The 21,944-nt window shown below is 39.0% G+C and overlaps 1 protein-coding gene across 1 annotated transcript in view; it reads left to right on the top strand.

Moving 5' to 3' along the window:
* The window catches only part of MYT1L (myelin transcription factor 1 like), a 220,952-nt gene that overhangs the window by 196,141 nt on the left and 2,867 nt on the right, over positions 1 to 21,944 (top strand). The window contains exons 18-20 of the mRNA XM_053973564.1: positions 13,602 to 13,693; positions 17,036 to 17,139; positions 21,556 to 21,699. Of these exons, the coding sequence (XP_053829539.1) occupies positions 13,602 to 13,693; positions 17,036 to 17,139; positions 21,556 to 21,699 (340 nt within the window). The remainder of the gene's footprint in view (positions 1 to 13,601; positions 13,694 to 17,035; positions 17,140 to 21,555; positions 21,700 to 21,944) is intronic.

Below are 21,944 nucleotides of genomic sequence, written 5' to 3'. Positions count from 1 at the left end.
GAGCTGGTTTCAGCATGCATGGGGGGAAGGTAGGGCTGTGGCCTTTAAGTGAGACAGTAAAAGCTCCTCAGGAAGAAGGAGTTAATGTCTTCATTTTTGCCAGTACACCTTGCTGTAGTCCTATTAGGATTTTTTTCCTCCCCAGTGGAAATATTTTTCTATTGGCAGACTTCTCTAAGCATATATATGCATTCATTGCATGTGTAGTTGTCCTTTATGTCTTCTCCAAGATTTTGGTATTTTTCCATTTTTAGATAGCTGTTAATATGCTGTTATTAAAACAACTGTACTGCTCTGGAAATGAACAGCAGACTGGCTTGTGAAAATGATGCCAGATGTTGAATTTATCAAATATCTATTAGGAAAGGTATTTTTCAGGTAAAGATTTCTTAGAGCTGCTCTTGACATTGTACACATGATGTCATTGCACTGGTATCATTGGACACTGGAGATGATCCACAAGGACTGGTAAATCAATAAAGATCTTCTCTAACTGGTATGTAGTCTGGAATTTAAATGTATGCCTATTCCTACATTCACACTTATGAAGCAGAATTAAGTAGCCAATGAAAAATGTCATAAATTTCATTGAATTTTGAATCCTACCCTATGATCAAAGGTACCAACGAAAGTTTCTGGTTTTTAACATTTCATTGCCTGTTCACAGAAATGTCTGTTAATAGTTTTATTTTGTCAAGGAGTTTGCATTAGGAAAGAATGGAAACAGAGAGTTATCAGGAGGGACTTGAAGCATAGGATTAAGTGTGCTATGCTTCAAGAACGAGTCTATGCTAGGAAGAGAAGCCAATGTGAAATTAGGTGACCTATCAGCAGTATGAAAATGAATTGGAAGGCATGTAAGCATGCAATCAGTAGATAGATAAATTAAATAGGTTAAATGAAATGTAAATTGCTTATTATACTGTGGCTTTGCAGTTTAGTTCTTGAGCAGACCCTTACGTCCCCATATTTGACTTAAGAAGATTTTTATGGATAACATAATTTCTAGTGCTGTGATCAGTAGGGACTTTCTCAGAATATACTTGGATTTTGCAACCCTGCTCCTTAGCACAGAGAGAGAATGTGCTTGTGCTGACTTCGGTGGAAATTACCTGCAGAAATGCCTTCTCAGATCAAAAACTGTCTTCTTGCTCCCATCTTCAGCTCACTTTTATTTACATCAGTGATCACCCATTTCAAACACATTAATGTAGCTTTTAAATTCCCTTTACTAAGGAAAACTGTTGTGGTTTAACCGCAGTCGGGACCTCAGCCCCACAGAGTTGCTTGCTCCCTTCCAGCAGCATGGGGGAGAGAATCTGAAGTGTGAAAATGAGAAGATTTGTGGGTGGAGATTAATAGGTCAAGAAAAAGCCATACTCACAAGCAAAGCAAAACAAGGAATTAATTCACTGCTTCCCATGGGCAGTCAGGTGTTCAGCTATCCCCAGGAGAGCAGGGCTCAAGTGATGGTGTCTTGGGAAAACAAACATCATCACTCCAAATGTCCCCCCTTTCTCCTTCTTCTTCGTCCCCAAACTCTGTATACAGAGCATGACACCATATGTTGTAGGATATCCCTTGGGTCAGTCCCCACCCAGCTCCCAACTTGTGCTCCCCCAGCCCTATCAATGGTGAGGTGGGGTGAGAAGCAGAAAGGCCTTGACTCTGTGTGAGTACTCCTCAGCAGAATGGAAAACATCCCTGAATTATCCATGCTGTTTCAAGCACAACTCAAAAACAAAGCCTCATACCAACTACTTTGAAAAAAATGAACTCTATTCCAGCCAAAGCCAGTACAAAAAGATTTTAGTAGAGCTGCAATATATAAGAGATTATCAAATTATAAGGCTTTTTTTCCCATTAACAAGCTAATGCTGAATAGAGATGAAAGTGTAGAGAAGGGTGGTTTTTCTTTAGTGAACCTGTGCCCTTGCTGAGGACAGTAGGACTCCAAGAACGATAAAAAAGTTTATAGAACAGGATTTGTATTTGAGCAGCAAGGGCATATCACTGTGTTTGCAAAATGTCTAGATGTGCTGGGGGAAAGCAATGGACATCATCCACTGCCTTTTCCCTTCTGAAGGAATGTATGTAGAAATTATCAAGTGGTTATGGGAGATTATTACATATGACACTTGTTACAGGCTATCCGCTTTATGCATAGGAAGGTTTAGTTAATGGTAAGGCTGTCAGCCCACAGGAAGTTCACTCAGTTCACCCATTACCACACATACATGTCCTGAGGTGAAGGAGCACTACCAGTGTTGTTTCCTCCAAAAATTCTATGCTGGTCGTAGCTCTGAGTTGCACAAGTGCATTAGTAAGCATGGGAACAGACAGATTATGAAAAGAGAAAAAGACCAAAAAATAAAATCCCCAAAAGAACATCAAGACAGGAGCTGCCCTCTGCAGCTGCTTTCTGGAAGCTGATACCTACACTCACATGGATCCTCAGAGAACCTCTAAGTTCTCAAACACTCAAAGCATTTAGGAGATGACAAATGTGAGGGAAGAAGGTTGAAGATGTAGATTTTTCATATGCAGATCCTTTTTCTCATTAAATATGCTTTGCTAGAAATAGATACTGCATAAAAATCCTCTGTGATCATCCTCAACTTCTGAAGGGAAGATTTGCAAATGCCCCCTACAGTCAAGCCTCCTGGTGCTCAGGACCACAGAACAGCATCTCACGCCAGGGTTTATCTGGGGTGGGTGCCCCCAAAGAGGCAGTAGCTCTGTAATACAGATGCTTTATAAAACACAGGCTAGTGGCTGCAAATTTTCTCATAAATTGTTGTAGAGCTTTCAATATTTGCCTGAAATCACATCCTGTCTTAACAGCGGCATTTCTCAGCTTCAGCATTTAAAAACATAAAAATACTTATAATTAAGTATTATTTATTAAGTATTAAAAATTTTATAATTATAACAATTACTTATCATTAAGAGCAATGGCTCTCCAGCTCTCCAGCCTGTGCACATCTTTTTGCATAGTGTGAGCCTAAACCAAGCACCGTGTTCCAGGTGTGGCCTGACAAGCACTGAGTGGGACAGTGACTTCTGTGTCCCTGTGGAGATGCCCTTGTTGATGCCACCCAGTGCCCTGCTGGCTCTCTGTGCCACAGCAGCACCCCTCACTTACACTGAGCTTGTCATCCCCAGGACCCCCAGGTCCCTTTCCAGGGAGCTGATCCACAGGCAGGTAGGTCCCAGCCTGTGCTGTACTCAGGAATATTTTCCCAGGTGCAAGACTTTACACTTATTTTGTTTGAACTTCATAAGGTTCTTGTCAGCCCACCCTCCCAGCCTATCCAGGTCTTCCTGCATTGTGACTTTCCTTTCCAAAGAGTTCACTTTGGTATCACTCAGTTTGATATTGTCAAACTTTATCAGGATACACTTGATCCTGCTGTCCAGATCACTTACAAAGACTGTAAACAAGTTTGGGCCCAGTATGGATCCCTGGGAGTCCCCACTTGTGACAGGTTGTCAGTTTGAAAAGGAGCTGTTTACCACCACCCTGCAAGCAACTTCTCAGCCAGTTTCCTACTCACTACACAGCCCACTTGTCTAGACCATTACACATTTCTCTAGAAGGAGGCCATGGGAAACCGTATCAAAAGCCTTGGAGAAATCCAGGTAGAAAATGTCCACTTGTCACTCCACGTCCCCCTCCCCCCACCATTCAACGAAGCAAGTTACTTTGTCACAAAAAGCAAATTTGCTTTTGCAGCTTTGTCAAGCACAGCTGGTCCTTGGTCAATCTGTGCTGGCTTTTCCCAATCATGTGCTTCATTTCAATTGTGATCGCCCCCAGGAGGATTCATTACATAACTTTCCCAGAGACTGAAATAAGTCTAAAGAGCCTGTAGATCTTCCTTTAAACCTCTTTTGTAGGTGGGGTTGTCACCATCTCTCTTCCAGTTTTCTGGAATATCCCCTGATCTCCACAACTTCTCAGAGATTATGAAGAGGCTTGCAACAACATCAGCCAGCACTCCTCACACCCTCGGGTGTGCAATGTCAGGCCCCATTGATTTGTAGTGCCAAGCTCCTGTAACAGTTCAGTTGCAACTCTTCCATCAGTGATGGTGAGTCTATGTTTACATCAACCTGAAGTTTTGCTCCCAAAGCCTGGGGCCCAACAGTGTTGGTAAAGACAGATGTGAAGGAAGTGTCAAGAACTGCTGTCTTTTCTGCATTGCTGGTGACTAATTCACCTCACCCATATAATAATGTGCCAATATTTTCCTTCTGTTTCCACTTGCTCTCTGTGTACTTAAACAACCATTTCTTGGATTCTTTACATTTCTATAGCCAGTTTCATTTTGAGCTATTCCAGCTGCATCTCTGCATCCCCTAGCTACAGTCTTATCATTCCCAGTGGATATTTGCCCACTTGTCCATCTCTGGTCCACTTCTCTTTTGGTTTTGAGCAGACCCAGAAGCTCGCATTTAAGCCAGTTGCAAGCATCCTTCAAAACACAAAGGATCCAAACTGCCAGCTGAATTCTCAAGGTGCCCTAAGCTTTTAAAATACCCTATTTGTCAGGAGTTTGTGTCTAGCAATATCTTTTGAAAGGTGTTCCTGCGCTGTACATTGAAAATGGTAAAAACTTTGCAGAGAGAATTTTTTTTTCTATTCATGAAACATAAATGCTGTCAAACTCCAGATTTGTAAGAAGCTTTGCATATGCAATGCATTGAAGTATTTGATTGCATCTATTTCTAGCCAGGTCTCTTGTCAGGTCAACTCTTGTCCATGCTTTTATTTGTTGCTACAGTAAGTTGACAGAGTGCTGCATTTGTGTCAAAATTAATTCACCGTTTTTCTTTGGTAGGCTTTTTAAGTTGTTTAGGGTGTTTGTTCATTTGGTCTTAATCTGCCTGTCCCCTTCCTGCCATTGATCTATTTTGCTGTTTCCCATCTCTTAGTTTTTCCTATAAGCTCTACATTGCAATTCAGCAGGAGAACGTCATACATCATTAAGAGTATGGAAGAACTAACCAAATTCACTACATTTAATAATAGCTACAACTGACAATGATAAGCATCATCATGATGGCATCATTAAAAGATGACGGGCGTGGAAGTGCATTGACATTTCCAAGAAGACAAGGAAAGAAATGTGGCAATTAAATGTAATAATAATATACATAAAGAAAAAAAATATCTATGTGGTGGGTCCTGCAGTGCAAAGGATTTTTTTACTTAGCAATTTTGTGTTGACCTTAAAGGAGAAGGTCTTCCTAAACCACTTTTTGACACCTTCCTCTTCCCATCCTCATTCTCTCCTACAGTAGTGTTCTGGCCCTCTTCCCTTCTCAGTCCCTGTGGCTCCTGTTCAGTCTTCTTACTTCCGAGCTCCTCAGTCCGCAGCATTTGCAGTAGTTGGTGCACTGGCAGAACAGGACGGGCAGTCTCAGGTGTTGCTCCCAGCAAGCATTCTTCTGCTCCAGGCCCCACAACCCTGAACAGGGCTGGTGGAAGGGAAGGCTCCCACTTACACACACAAAGTACGTGAACGTCTGGCGCTAAACACTAACTCACATCCACTTAGCATGTCCAATGGACAGTCTGTCAGAGGCTTATAGCTCTGCCCAATCTACTTCTGTTTTTGTGAGGACAGCAGAATGCATCTCTAAACTCAGAGCTACACCCCATGAAACATCATTTCTTGCTCCAGTTCACGGACAGTTAGAGTTATTCATGGAATTATTTGGACTATTTTGTTCTCCTCAGCAGGGACAAAATAATGTATACAGACAAAACAGTGGTATAGAAGAATATTCTGAGAAATATAAATATTTTTGCTATGACATTTCAGGAGAAAAAAAAAAAAAATGAGCCTGGCCTGACAGTTACCACTGAAGATTTCAGTCAGATCAGTTAAAATTTGACAAAAGTTACAAGTGACTAAATGCAGAACCTGGTTGTTGAAAGAGTTAGGCCCTTTGCAGGTAGTTCTGCCAGCTCTTTTCATTACAAACTGGAAGAAGGATGGAATAGCATTTTAATCAGATGTACCATTTGCTAAACTGGAAGGCTCTTGATAGATAATCTAAAACTACTTAAGAGGTTTACTTACCGTGGGAAAGTCACAGAGAAAATAATATAAAATCCATATTAGAAAAAGCAGACTGCACAATATAAACAAGAAAAATCATTTTACTTAGCAGACCTGACAAATTACAGCAGACAGCAATTGTACAGGTGTTTGCAATGTGACACCCCCTTGATTTCAGGCACTTAGCAGAAGCTGTCTGGTTATAAGTCTGCTTGTCCTCATTCCAGACATAGCTCATAAAAAAGCAGAGAATACAGGATGACTTTTTAGATTTCAGGAGGGATGAATTTTCCTCTTGAAATACATTTTTCTCCTTGCTGTCTATACAAAGCGTTCAGAGAAATTGTGCTTCATTTAAAGTGCCGAAGTGAGCTGTACTTGGTCACTAAATAGACCACATGAAATTTTCAGCCACCTAAGAGCACTAATCAGAGTTGTGTAGCTAAACATACACCTTACCTATTTATACACAGGGAAGTCTCAACCTTTCTTTCTATTCAACAGCCCAGTAAATCCACTTGTCTTCAGGTCATCTATCCTGCTGTGGGCAGTCCCCTGACAGGAAAGAGGCTGATAAGCTTTGCAGTAGCCAGCCCCCAGCTTCTGGGGCACTCAGCTGTGCCCCGTTAAGTGCATGGCTTAGTGCTAGGGCCACCTGTAAGTGATGTAATGTGCTGCAGTGGGTACTCACTCACCAAAGAATAAATGAGAAATTTTTGAGCAGTTGTTACACACTGGGCAAGAGCCAAACCTCTTTCCCTCTTCAGGGATGATACAGGTCAAAGCTCATTAACACATGTGAGAAGCCCACCCACAAAACCTCTTTGCTGACTAAGCAGCTTCAGTTAACTAAATATGATGTAAATTTGCCAAGGGACTACTGTGCCCAGCTGAAGGGCAACTTTGGCAGTGCTCTTACGGTTCCAGCATGTCAAGATTCATTAATCCCTTTTCTGCTGTATATTTATGCCCCAGGGGGATTCCTTTCAAATTGAATCTGCTCTCAAGGCCTTTTCTCTCAGCTTTGCCATGTTAACATTTCTGCATAATTCCTATTTTTGTTTTTCTTACCTGATGCCTTATTTGTTGTTATGAGGGATAGGCATAATTAAACTATAACGCTACCTTACCTTTTAAATCTCCACTAAAAAAACCCAAATACCTTCTCTTCTTCTGGGTGGCCATTTGTTGTCCATTTGGTGCCTCTGACTGACCAGGTTTTAATGCTAATTCAATCCTCCTCCCACTAAAATAAGAACATAGTTCTTTCCAGAATGTTTTTCTGAAACAACAATCAGATATTATTAAAATAATTTTGAAAAGCTTGCATTTTCTTTTAATCATAATGGCTATATTTTTTTTAATGGCCATTTGGATAATGGTTTGATTTTTCTTACTTCTGAAGCAAAGATTTATTTTAACAGAATAAAATCTCAGCTACTTTCCTCGGCACCTTTGGAAAACAACTTGAATTAGGAGCTGTCACTTTTCACATTACATTCAAGCTTTTAGTATTTTTAACTTAGATTTCCCTCCTGATTCGAAATTGAAGATTTTTCACAGTAAGCATTCAGGTGTGAGTTGTAAATGCACCCAAAAAAGCCCAAAACAAACAAAAAACCCACAAAAAACCCCAACCAAATAAACCAACCAAACAAAAAGCTTTAGTTGGGAAACAAGACCTACAAAGGGCCACATCAATAAAAATTATTCTTTTCCAAAGAAGAATTCTGAAACTGAGCTGAAGAGATTATTTTTTTCTGACACCTAACACCACACAAAGGCAGCTGGAGTTGTGTGGGGAGAAGAGGTTCCTCTGTGAGTCACAGCAATCTCCATGAAAACAAAACTACCTTGTTTGCAGAACCTCTCTCCTGGATTCCCTTTGCTTCACATCTCAGTAAGAGCCTGGGGAAAAGCCAGTCATCCTTGAATGTAAATAAAAATGAGTGCTGGTTTAGGGAGGGTTCCTTTTATCTCTGCTGGAATTGTGCATAGGCTATTTCATCCTTTAAGGTGTGTAGCAGAATTTACTCATGGGAATAAGGAAATCACTAAAGCTGATACCCTTCAACATAGAAAAAAAGGAGTGGTTCATGGATTTAATATTAAACTAAGGAATGGGCTACTTTGATCACTGAGTTTGATCTCTTAACTTGAACTTCAAACATTAGCAAATAGTTGAGGAGCTTAGTCGTAAAAGTAAGGTTTCAGCCATTAACAAAATAAAACAGTCATTCTCACCATGATCTGTATTTCCCTGAATTTCAAAAGGATTTACATCTGGGGCTTGTTTTGAATATATCTCTGGTTAAAAGAGGTCCCTTGAAAGTAACTTGTTCCTTCCTCTAGTCTATAGACAATGCTATTTTTAATAAACAAGAGGAGTATTTAATTTTCTTTTTGAAAAATCATTGTGGTTGTGAATCTGTAAACATCTTGCAGAGTTCATAAAATTTGTCCTCGGGATGCTTTTTGGGTACTACAGGTTGAGGCTCTGGTTTCTTTACACCCTGTTATTTCTTTCTTTGTAAACTTCAACACTTGACATACCAAATATAAAAGTTGTGGTTTATTTGACCTTTATCTCCTCCTTTCCCATATACTTACTTCTGTGTTTGGAGATAGTTTTCTTCATTTGAAAAGCCAAGTGCAAATGCTCCAGCTTCAAGAGGGACTAAACTGCATCTCTCTACTGAGAGAAAAAAATATATTTAACACACAGCTGGAACCCAGATAACTAAAATCGGTCACCCAGACAATTGCTCCACTTGATCAATGATGCTTCACTCTGGTGACTTCTGTTGTTTGCCTCCCTGAAGACACTGCAATTACATTCTTGAAACAGTTCAGGATTTTAGCCCACATTTATTTAATCTAAATTTCTTGGTAAGTCTGCATTGATCACTACCTAAAAACTCTTTTAAAACTTTTCCCCTCACTAATTTTCATTTTATTTTTGAATGAATTTCACCCTATTTCCAAATTCACTGAATATATGGCAAGGCACTGGTTGCAGTAAGATAACCACAGTGCTAAACCAGAAAGAAAACTCATTCTTCACTTTATGTTCAACTCTAATAGATACAATCACCATACAGTCTTTATAGTATTTTGTAAGTTATGGCAGAGGGTGGTTTTCTAGGATTATGTGCCAGACAGTTCTTTTCTTTCTCAAATTAGAGGTTAAACCCAACAGTAGAAATTTATCAACAGCCAAAACACATTGCATCCCAGCAAAATAAGGTGCTGATGGTCATCTGGTTGTTGATACAGCAGGGACTCACAGCTCTTGATGAATCAGAAACTCAGAGGGAGTCCAGAGTTGGTTGCTGATGCTTCTCAAATCCCTACCAAAATGCTGTGGCTTCAAGCCCTGTGGCTTGAGTCTGATAGAGATAATTCATGGTTTGGTATGTTTATACTGAATTTATTAAAGCAGCACCCCAGTAATGTTGTTCGAAAGCCTAACTCATTTTTATTATGGAAAGAATAAACTGTGTTTATATCTTCTTATGATTTCCTCTGTTTATGAGAATAATGGCAGGAGCAAGTGAGATAACTGTCATTAATCATACTAATTCTTTGCTGGAATGAGTAAGCTGCAGAATTAAGTAAAAGTCAGTGTAAAGTTTGAAAACCTATGACAAACATCAACTGTAAAGGCTTCAAACTTAATAACAGAATATCCTGAGTTGGAAGGGACCCACAAGGATCATTGAAGTCCGGACCCAAGAATCACATCAGGTGCCTGAGAGTACTTCCAAACACTTCTTGAATTCCATCAGACTGTGACCACTTTACTGAGGAGCCTGTTCCATTGCTCAACCACCCTCTGGGTGAAGAACCTTTTCCTAATATCCAACCTCAACCTCCCCTGACACAGCTTCATAGCATACATAATGGGAGGACCTAGATATAAAACTACTACCTAGATATTTCTTGCAGTCTTTTTTTCATTTCTGAGATATTTAAAGCATGTATTGCATAACTCTTACAGCACTGAAATAACTTTCACTTCTATTCTTTTGTTTGCCAGTAACAGGAAAAAAATAAAATCATATCTACTCCTTTCTACTTCTGTCCTTCTGTCTCCTTCTACTCCTCGGTCTTCTAGAAATCTCAAGCAACTCTCAGACTCACTGGGATCTCAATTCAAACTTCTTGGTTAACTTTACACTTCTGTAGGGTTCAGCCTTTGTACAACAGACCACTTTTGGTGCAACATTGCCTTGACCTTGTTTTTCATCTTGTCTTCCCATACAGCCTGAGTTCTTTTGGCTGTTCGCAATTCAAAGAACGGTTGCCTTCGGTAGAAGTAAACATATTCAATAAGATAAGAGGTAGAATGTCCTTGCAGAGTAGAAGCTTATTCTAAAAGTCCCAATTTACTTTTTAATTACTTAAAACAGTTTTAGGTAACTTAATTAAGAACAGAGCAAAGCAAAAGGTGTGCACATTGCTATCTTTGACTAACTAATCTCTGAAGAATTTAGACAAGTTAAACAAACTGTAGTAGAAGTCAATACTCTTCATTTAGGTTACTAACTTGGTATCTGCTTCACTGAAAATGAAAGTGCCTGGCTCAGGAAAGTGAGCTCATCTGCTAACAATACAATATACAATTAATGAAGAGACAGATTTGCCAGAGAAGATCTGCAGAGGAATGCAATGGCATGGTCTGGCTTTGGCATCTTCCTCTGTGGTGAGCAGGATACGTTCAGGAGTTTTGAATGCTTTCTTAAATTGCATAAAGCCACTGGAAAATTTAGGACCATCTGTTCATTCATGGCCTCTTCTAAAGCCAGACATGTAACAAGCTAAAGGTAGAGGTGCATGATGCACAAGTTAAAGCTGTGCATGTAAAGATCGGGGAAGCAAAAAGAGGAAGCTTGTGGATTAGGCATGCAGATATATTGCAAAAAACCCATTTTGGTCATAGCCCTCCTCTGTCTGTACATATTGTATTAGATCACCAATGGGTTAGAACAAAACTAATCTGGCTGTATAATGTGGAAACCTTCTGCATCCTCACTAGTACGCCCAAAAAATAGGCAGCCCTTTGCCTTTCCTCTCACTAACTCATGATTCAACTGGGTGCCTCCAGAAGAAGGTAGATAATCCATGCAGAAGGATTCTCAACAGTTCCAGCAGCAAGGATGGAGGACAGCACCCAGATCTTTGTGGTTCAGTTTAGACAGAAGGCTGCAGTCAGGCAGAAGGGTGCCTGAACTGCAGCCAAGCTGTAGGTGCTCCATACGTGCCTACCCCAGCAGTACATCTCTCTTTAGTGGTGATGGGCCACAGACAGTTGCTGTTTGGCAGCTAGAATGTGATCACCCTATTTTTTGGAATAGGAGAGCTTAGTATTGCACATATGGAACCTTGCAGCTTGGGCCTCAGGGTGAGAGCACACCTTGGAGCACCCTGGGCACACTAGTGGAGAGATAACCCTCCAGACTAGCTGAGAAGATATCTACAGATTTAGGCAATCCTGAAAACTTGGTGTGCAGAATCATGGCCTGGGAATAAGATTGGGTCCTTGGCTCCAAAATTTGGATTTAGGCATGCTGAATCACACAGTAGATTTCTAAGGCTTCTGAACAAATTTGATTTGTTTGATTATTTTTCTCTGCTCTCAGATGTGTTCTAGGATCCAGGTTTCTTGTTGGTCTGTTTGAATGCTGTACCCATAGGCTGTTTGAGGGCTGATTTTATTTTGAGGGGTTGTCATCAGTCGAGAATTTTAGAGAGAAAAAGGCTACAGAACAAGATGAGAGTAAACTAATGCAGTTGGTTTTATGCCCAGTGATGCTAACTTCTTCTGAAAAAGAGTGAGGACAAAATATGAGAAAATTCATTAAATCAACTGAAAGGTAACAAAAATGAAGTCAGTTAAATGATGCAGAAACTTTGCATATACTGTTATCCCATTTCCTTCTCTGTGCCAACATTTTTTTCCTAAAACACCAAATACTCTCCTCCTTAATCGTCTTCAAGGCTCCCTTTGACAGTTCAGGAGGACAGTTGTTTACAGTCACACACTGAGTCCATAGCAGACCTTGGAGTAGTAATTTGGCATCCTACCAACTAGGCTACAGCCAAAAGCTACTAGGCCATGCCATTTCTTGATGCTACTAGTATTATTTTATTATACATCTTCTTAGTCACAAAGTTGTATAAAATGTTGAACACAGATTCTTTTGCTGAGAAAATAATTTTTTAAAATATATTTTCCTAAGAGCAATCCTTTTTTGTATGAGTGCTCTTGATAATAGCAGCCCAGGCCTTTCAGAGAAATGTTTTCAATAATCAAACACTATACCTAAATTAGAGGACTTTATTTAGAAGGAAGTTTCATCTTTACTTAAAGAAATGCTTTTAATCGAAGACACCACTTTCCTCCATATTACAGAGCAATTACTTGGGTATTAGATTTGAGTCTGATTTGCACAATTAAAATTGTAAAAAACGTCTTCCTTTGGATCTGGAGCAGAAATATAAATGTGCCTGTATGCAATGAAAAGTACATGACATTACCCAGTTTGCATGGCTATGAAAACAGAAATTTTCAACTGAAATGTTGAGGCAACAGGAAATTGTTTAGCAAGCTTCCAAATTCTCTTCACTAAAGATAAAGCTTCCTCAGAATAAGATTATAGTTTTCCATCATTAAATTAGATTGAATATGTATTTTCTCTTATTTGCAATAGTGCAACTACATAAAAGATGTAATTTTGGAAAAAGGGGGTAGTTCGGTGTACCATTATTTGTTAAATACTGAGCACTGTCTGACCTATATTTTAATTTTTACAATAAAGACTGCTAAGACTATGTTGGCTATCAAAATGTTTTGTACAATATAATTAAAAAGCTTAATATTTTGGCAGTGTGAGAGAGAAGAGATAACCAAATGTACATCCATAAATGTAAAAAATACTCATTATAAGACATATATATCCCCCATTAAAACAAGGTCATTTTTACTGGAATTACTTTCCTTGGGCTCCAACAAAAAGCCAACACATAGTTACTGCCACTTTAAGAAAAAATTTAGAAAAGGGCAATTTAGCTAGCTCAGTAGGTGATATTCCCAAAGAAAAGCAGTTTATAAGAGCTAGTAATTTGGATGTGAGAGGTAGCTGATGTCCTCCTCTCAGCATTCAGTTCCATGTTTGAACATTTGAATCAAAAAAGGGTGGAAGCTCAGAGCAGGGACATGTAAATTCAAGTGGGAGTATTTACACAATAACTGCTTTTAAAATAAAACATTTTATTAAAAGTATTTTGTCTTAAGAAAATTGAACTGTATATCTGACTTCTATATTAGCTGTCTATGCAAAAAGAATTTGGAAGAAAAACAAATGAAATCACTACTGGTAAGTCCTTTCTTTTTTCAGACTAGTGCACTCTTTCAGTGCTAGGCAGTGAAGATAAACTATGTCTCTGATACTCTTTTTATTACAGGTTTGGATCACAGATTTCTTTTCAATGACCTGTCAAAATTAACAGGCTCCTTACTGTTCACAGTTTATCAGGATGCCCCAGAGCTACTTCAGCAATGAAGAAAGCAAAGCTGTCTGGAGAACAAATGCTAACAATAAAGCAGCGGGCCAGTAATGGTAAATTCTTTAATCATTATGTTCTTAAATACTAGTTCTCTGTAAACTAAAGTTACCATTACTCTACTGCCTTTTTTCCTACATGTATAAATCCACTCTACGTAAATTGTGAATTCACTGTCAGTAAAAGTGAAACCAGGTCTTATGCTCTGGAAACGTGAGCCAGGAGTAGAGCAGTCACATTGAGTTATGTCTATATAAATCTAAAACTCCAAAATATTTCAAAGTAGAATATACCATGATAATTTGCTGCTTCACATTTCATTCATCAAAGGGTGATAGTTAGTCTTATATTGTTGTGGGATTCAGAAAAGAAAAAGGATTTATTTCCAGAACGTCAATTCCTCCTGAGTTCCCTCGAATTCATTTAGACCTATGGCTCTATAACCTCTGGCAGATGGAGATGGCTTTGTGCCATTTCAGCTCCAATAAACTGCAATTCTTCCTGGGAGCCTTGAGTTGCAGAGAATATGATGAAGGTACTTTGGATGAAAGTCAGGATAGTATCCTGGTAATTGGAGTGCAGTAAAAGCAAAATGTAGGTGCTTTAGTTCAAGTAAGTAACATGATAAAGACTTGTCTGGGAGGTGCCCAAGTCCTGAGTTTTCTTGGAACACTATGTAGTTAGTCTGTGACAGTGCATGCCTTCTTAACTGTTGGTGTTAACTGCATTTAGAGCCACAGAACAGGAGGCACCTCAGCCCACATGGCCAGCACAGCTGGAGAAAGCAGTGGCTGTCTTTGTTCAAGAGTTTGTAACCGGGGAGTGAAAGATCTGGAAGTTATTTTCTCTACAACTGGGTAGTGCTGCAAAATATAAATATCTGCCATGCTCAGGAAGAATGCCTTAAGGAATAATATGTGAATATTTTGCCTACTTGGACACATGGCCTGCCTGAACAACCCAGTGAACTTCTATGATGGGGTGACTACATCAATGGACAAGGGAAGAACTACAGATATCGCTTACCTGGACTTCTGTAAAGCCACAGCCATGGTCTCCCACAATATCTTTCTCTCTGAATTGGAGACAGATGGATTTGATAGGTGCAGTGTTAGGTGAATAAGGAATTGGCTGGATTGTCACATCCAGAGGGTAGTGGTCAATAGCCCAGAATCCCGATGGACATCAGTGACAAGTGTTGTCCCTGAGGTGTGGCAGCAGCTCTATGGCCACAGAGAGCAACAGACAGCTTTCCCAGGCATTTTCCAGGGGAAGGCTGTGAGAAGATCAGAGAAAAGAATGATTAACAATTCTTATCTTCACTTGCTGCACCTGTTGTTGTGAATATGTGGAATGTGTTATAGAGATTTGTTTACCAAAGGGTGATTTCTTAATTGGCCAATGGTGATGGTGTTTGGATTCAAGGACCAGTTGGGTCCACCTGTATCGTGACTGTCTGTAAGGGCGATGGGTTTCTTTAAAAGTATAATATAATAAAGTGATTGATCAGCCTTCTGAGAAGCATGGAGTCAATGCTAATTATTACCCCTTCGGGGATGCCATGTTACGACACCTTAGGGTCTGTACTGGGACCAGTGTTATTTAATATCTGCATTAATGACGTAGATAAAGGGATCGGGTGCACCCTCAACAAATTTGCAGATGACACCAAGCTGTGGTGCAGTGACACTCCTGAATGACAGGATGCCGTCCAGAGGGGCCTGGACAGGCTGGAGAAGTGGCCCATGGGAATCTCTTGAGGTTTAACCACGAGCAAGGTGCTGCACCTGGGTTGGGGCAGCCCCCAGTATCAGCACAGGCTGGGGTGAACAGATCCAGAGCAGCCCTGCTGAGAAGGACTTGGGGGTGCTGGTGAGTGAAGGCTGGACATGACCCAGCCATGTGCCCTCGCAGCCTGGAGACCCAAACGTGCCCTGGGCTGCATCAGAGGCAGCGTGGGGAGGGGATTCTGCCCCTCTGCTCTGCTCTGCTGAGAGCCCACCTGCAGTGCTGCACCCAGCCCTGGGGTCCCCAGCACAGAAAGGACATGGACCTGCTGGAGCGAGTCCAGAGGAGGCCACAAAGATAATCAGAGGGATGGGACACCTCTGCTGTGAGGAAAGGCTGAGAGAATTGGGATTGTTGAGTCTGAAAAAGAGAAGGCCTTGAGGTGACCCAATTGCAGCCTTCCAGCACCTGAAGGGATCCTACAACAAAGATGGAAAGGGACTTTTTATAAGGGCACATAGTGACAGGACAACCGGGAATGGGCTTTAAACTGCAAGAGAGTAGGTTTAGATTGGATATTAGGAAAATACTCCTTTCTGTGAGAGAGGTGAGACACTGGAACAGGTTGTTCAGAGAAGCTGTGGATGTCTCATCCCTGGAAGTGTTGCAGGCCAGGCTGGATAGGGCCCTGAGAAACCTGGTCTAGTGGAAGGTGTCCCAGCCCATGGCAGAGGGGTCAAAACTAGATAATCTTCCCTTCCAACCCAAGCTATTCTGTAATTCTATGATCTCTTTCCTATCAGAGTCAGGCACTGTTGGGAAAGTGTGAAAGATTCACACCTGCAGAAGAAGGAGAGGGGGAACACCAGTTTCTCTGGCTTTAGGTGTTCACACTTTGACTTGAAAAAAGACAGATCTATCTCTTCCCAGGATTATCTTATGCTTCCCAGGATTTTTTATGTTTTGTTATATTAATTATAAGGATACATAAATTAAACTGTTACAGTTTACTCCTGTCTGAATTCTTAGAAATGCAGATACCATTAAAATTCTGTTGTTTTTAAGATCTATGTCACAAAATGTGAGAAAGCATTTCCATTTTAAAATTACTCTATATATTGTTTTCTAATAACACCCTTCTGAACTCTTCATGAACCATTCTGAGCCTTCATCAAGCATTAAAAACAACTGCAGAATAACAATATATCCCAGTGCATCAACAAAATTTCTCTTGGTTGAGAAAAAAAAAAATTAGTTACAGGTTCTCTTGATAATGCTGTGATATGAAGAGATTACCATGTTAAGATTTTTTACTTTCCTTCAGAAGATCTGTAAGTGGTCACACTCTTTAAATAAATTACATATGACAGTGGAGCGAAATTTGTTGCTGCAAGTACATTTCTTATAATATAAAGTTAAATGAGAGTATATACAGTTAAAGGTCCTTTTGATCCTCCAGGTATTTTCAACTTTTTCACTGGAGAATTACTGCAATTTTGAAAGGAAAAGTAGCTGAAAATACTTCTTTTTAACTGCAGAATAAAAGTTTGAAGAATGCTTCCTTTTTTGTTTGAAATAAATTGATTTTTAAATATGGAAATAATTAATTCACTGAACACTGATTTAAGCCTTAATTATTTTAACACCTCTTTTATTTTTATGTCATACAGGTATAGAAAATGATGAAGAAATTAAACAGTTAGATGAAGAAATCAAAGAACTAAATGAATCCAACTCTCAGATGGAAGCTGATATGATTAAACTCAGAACTCAGGTAACAGTTTTATGAAGCCCTAAATTCAAGCTGCTTTTTCTACATGACTGATTAAAAAAATATAGGAAATCTATTGTTCCCTTATATATTAAGATATCTATGCATAATTTGCTATTTATAAAATCTGAAAACAGTGTTCATTATACAATTTTCTCATCAGTTACCAACAGTAAAAAAGCCAAAAATAACTCAGCAAAATACATTCTTTAAAATAATGGCAAAACATGACCTGTCATAGTCAGCTTGGTATTTCCCCTTGATAAGGCTGTGCCTTTCTAAGAGTAGTTAAAGTACTGTGTGATAACATGGTCGTTAACATAAGTTACAAGGTGAAGGAGCCCAGAGGAACAACATGGCTTTTGCCCTGGCTTACAGAGGAAATTTAGACAGAGAAGTGAGTACCTGGTACACTTCATCATGTGATACACTAAATGCAGCCCTTGGCAACAGTAGTGGTTCCAGAGATCCAGCTTAATTCTTTTTTCATTCCATATAAATTTGCTGGGGGAAAAGAAAGCAGAAAACTTAACATTGGACTATTAGCTAAAATCCCATTATTCAGTAGTTCTAAAACTGGATGGAAAAAGCAAAAGAAGAAAATCAATTGCATTCCCCTAGAATTTTTCAGTGTCCAGCATAGATTCTGGTGCTTGTCTCTTCACATGACTTGAGCACAAACAGGAGCGAAATTCATCACAGTCACCATATGTCAGTCTTTAGTCTCATGATCATAGTCACTCAGATGATCTCAATGGAATCAGAGTAAACCATTCCTTGTTACTTCTTTGTCTGCTGCTTGTGGAGATGGGCACCATGTCCATTCTCCTTCTCCTCTTGTATAATCATAAATGCAAGGCAGGATCTACTTCTTCAGCTTGGTTTTTATTTGATTTCCAAACCTTAGCCAGATTGATACTGAAACCTCACTTCTACTTTATGCCTGCATTCAGAGTTCCACTGTCATTATTCAGCTTTCATAAGATTTGATTCATGGTTTACAGAGTTTCCTGATGTGTCCAAATATAACTGTAGGATAATGAGGACAAAATCTGCAAGGACATAAAGCAAGAAGAATAATCAATGGCAGGAAAATTTCATCTATTTACTCTTGAGAAATTTGGTGATAAATTTTGAATCTGGCAGCTTCCAATTGCCTTATGGTTTCTTCTGCTTAATACACTGTAGATGCTATTCACATACAATGGCTGAGTTTTTAAAAAATGTGAAGTAGTTTGGCTGTTACATGTACATTAGGTAAATGCTCCTATTTGTAAAAGTCAGTAATTTACTGCACTTTTATATTTGGCCAGATGGATTGAAAAATAAAGCCATGATAACACTATCACAGGCATTAACATGTATTGAGTTTCAGAGATTTATCTAGGAATTTCATATCAAACTTTGATCTGAAATGAGTACAGAAGCCATACTTTAGTGGTCTCAGTTCCAGCTTTCAGACTAGTGCCATTGCATATTCTTAGGAGTCAGATTAGGCACTTTGTGGGACCACTGAATGTTCTTGGTAAGAGAAAACTCAGCTGGTGATTTTACCATTAAGTTAAAAGGATATTTTTCACACTTCAGTTCAGCAGATTTAGAAAAAGGGTAGATTAAAATGATTAATGGGATTTTAAAAAGTAGAGCTACAGGAGACCATGAAAACATTATTTTGTCTACCAGTCATCTTTACTTCCTAAGATCTTCCTAAGCTAAACCTGCCAGGTGCTTGTCTAACCTGTTCTTTACTTCCTATACTAGAAATTCCACAATCTCTGGGTAATCTGGTCTAATACTTATCTGTTCTTACCCAGCTAGCTACTAAGGCCTTGCAGAGAATCCCAACTGAGTTAAACTTCAAAAAAAAAATTTAAAGGCCTTAGTTCTGAATTCATACATGCTCCTGAAGATAAGAAATTTACATTTACAATACACAGAGAGTTTGCATCATAGTCATTATCAAACTATTAAGAGGATCAAAGTCAACAGTCCTCTTTATTTGCAAAAGTGAAATTATATTAGACATAACAAAATGTTTGCTGATAAACCTTTAGAAAATCATTGTGCAACTCAGATTTCAGTAGAACTTGACAGATGGGAAATATGCAATGGGAAAATAGTGGAAGTTATATGAACACCAGAAGTAGCAACAGTCTTGTTTGATACAGATTTGCAATCCATATGATTGTAAGTGCCAGTGAAAGTTTTTCATATGGCAGGAATAGGATATGGTTCCATGTAGAATTTTTCTATTTAATAAAGTAAAAAGTCAATCCTTTTTCTTAGTTGGAGCTGTTATAAGACTCTCCTTTATTCAGCTGCCTTTTTACTTAAGACTTCGAAGAAATTATTTTTAATCTAAGATCTCCTAGTAAAATTGTTCAAATTTAATATGCAAATATGAGAGGAGCAGAAACACATAAAGGTGAGAGGGGAAGAACAAATCTGCAAATAATTGCGTGTTTCATACAAGCAAGAGATTGTATGTATTTTCAGAATACATACAAGTAAACATTTCTTAGTTTTAGGGTAAAATATGGGGAGGGAAATTTCAGCTTTTAAGTGAACAAATACAATAATTGCATTTAAAACAAGTTAACTTCCAGATGAATACTAAGTCAAGTGGTGAGATATGCTGATCATCTGCCACTCTATTTGCAGATACTCAGCATCTCATGAAAAAAAAGCAAGAAAGATGATTCAAGTTGCAATGCTTAGCTAGATAGAAAATCTGTAGAATGTCAGGTCCTGCTGAAGTTAGTGTAAGGTGGCTGCAGTATGCCATACTGAACTGAGCCTTCACTGGCATCAGACTCCTCATTCTGGTCTGTAATATAAAAAAAAATTAGGATAGATATTGGAGTATGACTTGACTAAGAAGCACCTATGAAAGATGTTTTGCATTGGATACAGCATTTCCCTCCAATAGAAACAAGCTGAAAGCAGAATAAGAGAGAAGGATCAGGTGTCTAAGTTCAAAGATGAAAAAAGTATTTTTCCTTACTAATATATTTTGTGGAAATTAGCTTAAAATCAATTAATTATGACAAAACCAAGTCCCTACAATACTGGCAACTTGGATTAACTGTAATGTGCACCTTTAGTCAAAGCACGAGATACCTGGAAAGTGTTTATGTAGACACATCACTTTTCAAAATTCTATTAACTAATGGGCAGTATTTCCATAGGCAGACTAAAAGTTTAGGTCCAAAATAAAATGTGACACCTACCTGACTGTGCCACCAGTTTACTCACTCAAGGTCAAGTTAACATGCACTTAAGTACCTGTACCCTTCTGCCTGTTACTGCTGCACAAACCTCTGACCTTCCCATCAGCATTTTAATTGTATCAATTCTTTCCATAACTCACTCTCTAGGCTAGAATAGAAATGGATAAATCTCATTTTGAGAATTCAAAACCTTGTGTTCTTTGGCATTTTTTCCACTTCACTGGCTTCTTTTTTCTTGACAATGCATATTTTAACCTACACAGACGCAGAGCACACTGTACATTCTGTAATAGATGTTAACAGTTATCACCCCATGTGGAAAGTGAGGACAGGGCTATAGAGGAAAGTACAGACAGATGTGAGTGAGCTCTGCATGTGCTCTTGATGAGCTGGCCATAAGCCACTGCTCATCTGAAATCCTTATAACTCCATTAGCACAATGTTCTCCACAAGCTCTTTCTCTCAGCAATGCTTTTAGCTCAAACAGGGCACCATGCAAGGTCAGAGCTAATGTGTCTGGTCACCTGGAAACACAGGCAGAGCACAGTCTCAGTTGTTTTCACTTGCACATGAAGCAATGCCACAGGCCTCTGTGCAAATATTCTTCAGTTTCTTCAGTTTTACAACACATTGTATGTATTGGAAACGTTCTGAATTCGTACATACATTGCAATACCATGCAGTTGTTCAGCTTTCAAAGCAGCCCTGTGAGTTTGCACAGAGTCATATTATACTTACAAAGAGCTAAACACTGGCAGCAAGGAGCTGTGCATGCTTAATTAACAAGATCTATGTGTAGCTGAAAATATAAGAAAAGCATGACTTACTGCAGAATGCCCCTAAGATTGGCTTCCAGGAGTTTAACTGCATGGGTGAACTTGCAGAACTACGTCCTTAATGCCTTTCAACTGTACAAGAAAAGCTCTAAAGGAGTGGAATCAAATCCAAGTTCATTCACTCACTATTTCCACTATTGAAAAGACAAGCTGTTAAAGTTATACAACATACAGTGGGAATAAGAAAGCCTTAGTGAAGATAAGAACTGCAGACTCAAGCAAAACCTTTTTAAACATGAATGAATAGACCTTTTCTCCTTACCCTGATATTTCTGTTCTCTCTCACTTCGAAGAGTGCATGTTTTGTACCAGTTTGCCTTATATTACATTGTACACAAATTTGTCCATTTTAGATTACCACAATGGAGAGCAACCTGAAGACGATAGAAGAGGAGAACAAAGTAATTGAACAGCAAAATGAGTCTCTTCTTCATGAATTGGCCAATTTAAGCCAGTCTTTAATTCATAGTCTAGCTAATATCCAGCTGCCACATATGGTAAGTGATTGAGAGCACAAGTTAAGGAATTTGGCGATCTTCAGTTCACCTCATACAATAGATACCTTTTTTTTATGTTTATGTTTCATCAACCAGTTGGATATTTGTGGTAACAGCACTGAAACCATAGAGATACATTTAACTGCTAACAGACATGGAGGGCCTGTTCCAGTGTATCCTGTAAAATTAAGTAAGAACTAAATAGGCTTTTTAAATATTATAAAAATGGTGGCAGTATGCCTTGC

This window comes from Vidua macroura, chromosome 3 (assembly GCF_024509145.1).
Source record: "Vidua macroura isolate BioBank_ID:100142 chromosome 3, ASM2450914v1, whole genome shotgun sequence".
Lineage (NCBI taxonomy): Eukaryota > Metazoa > Chordata > Aves > Passeriformes > Viduidae > Vidua > Vidua macroura.
The sequence above is the reverse complement of the archived record's forward strand: the minus strand, read 5'-3'. Positions and strand labels throughout refer to the sequence as shown.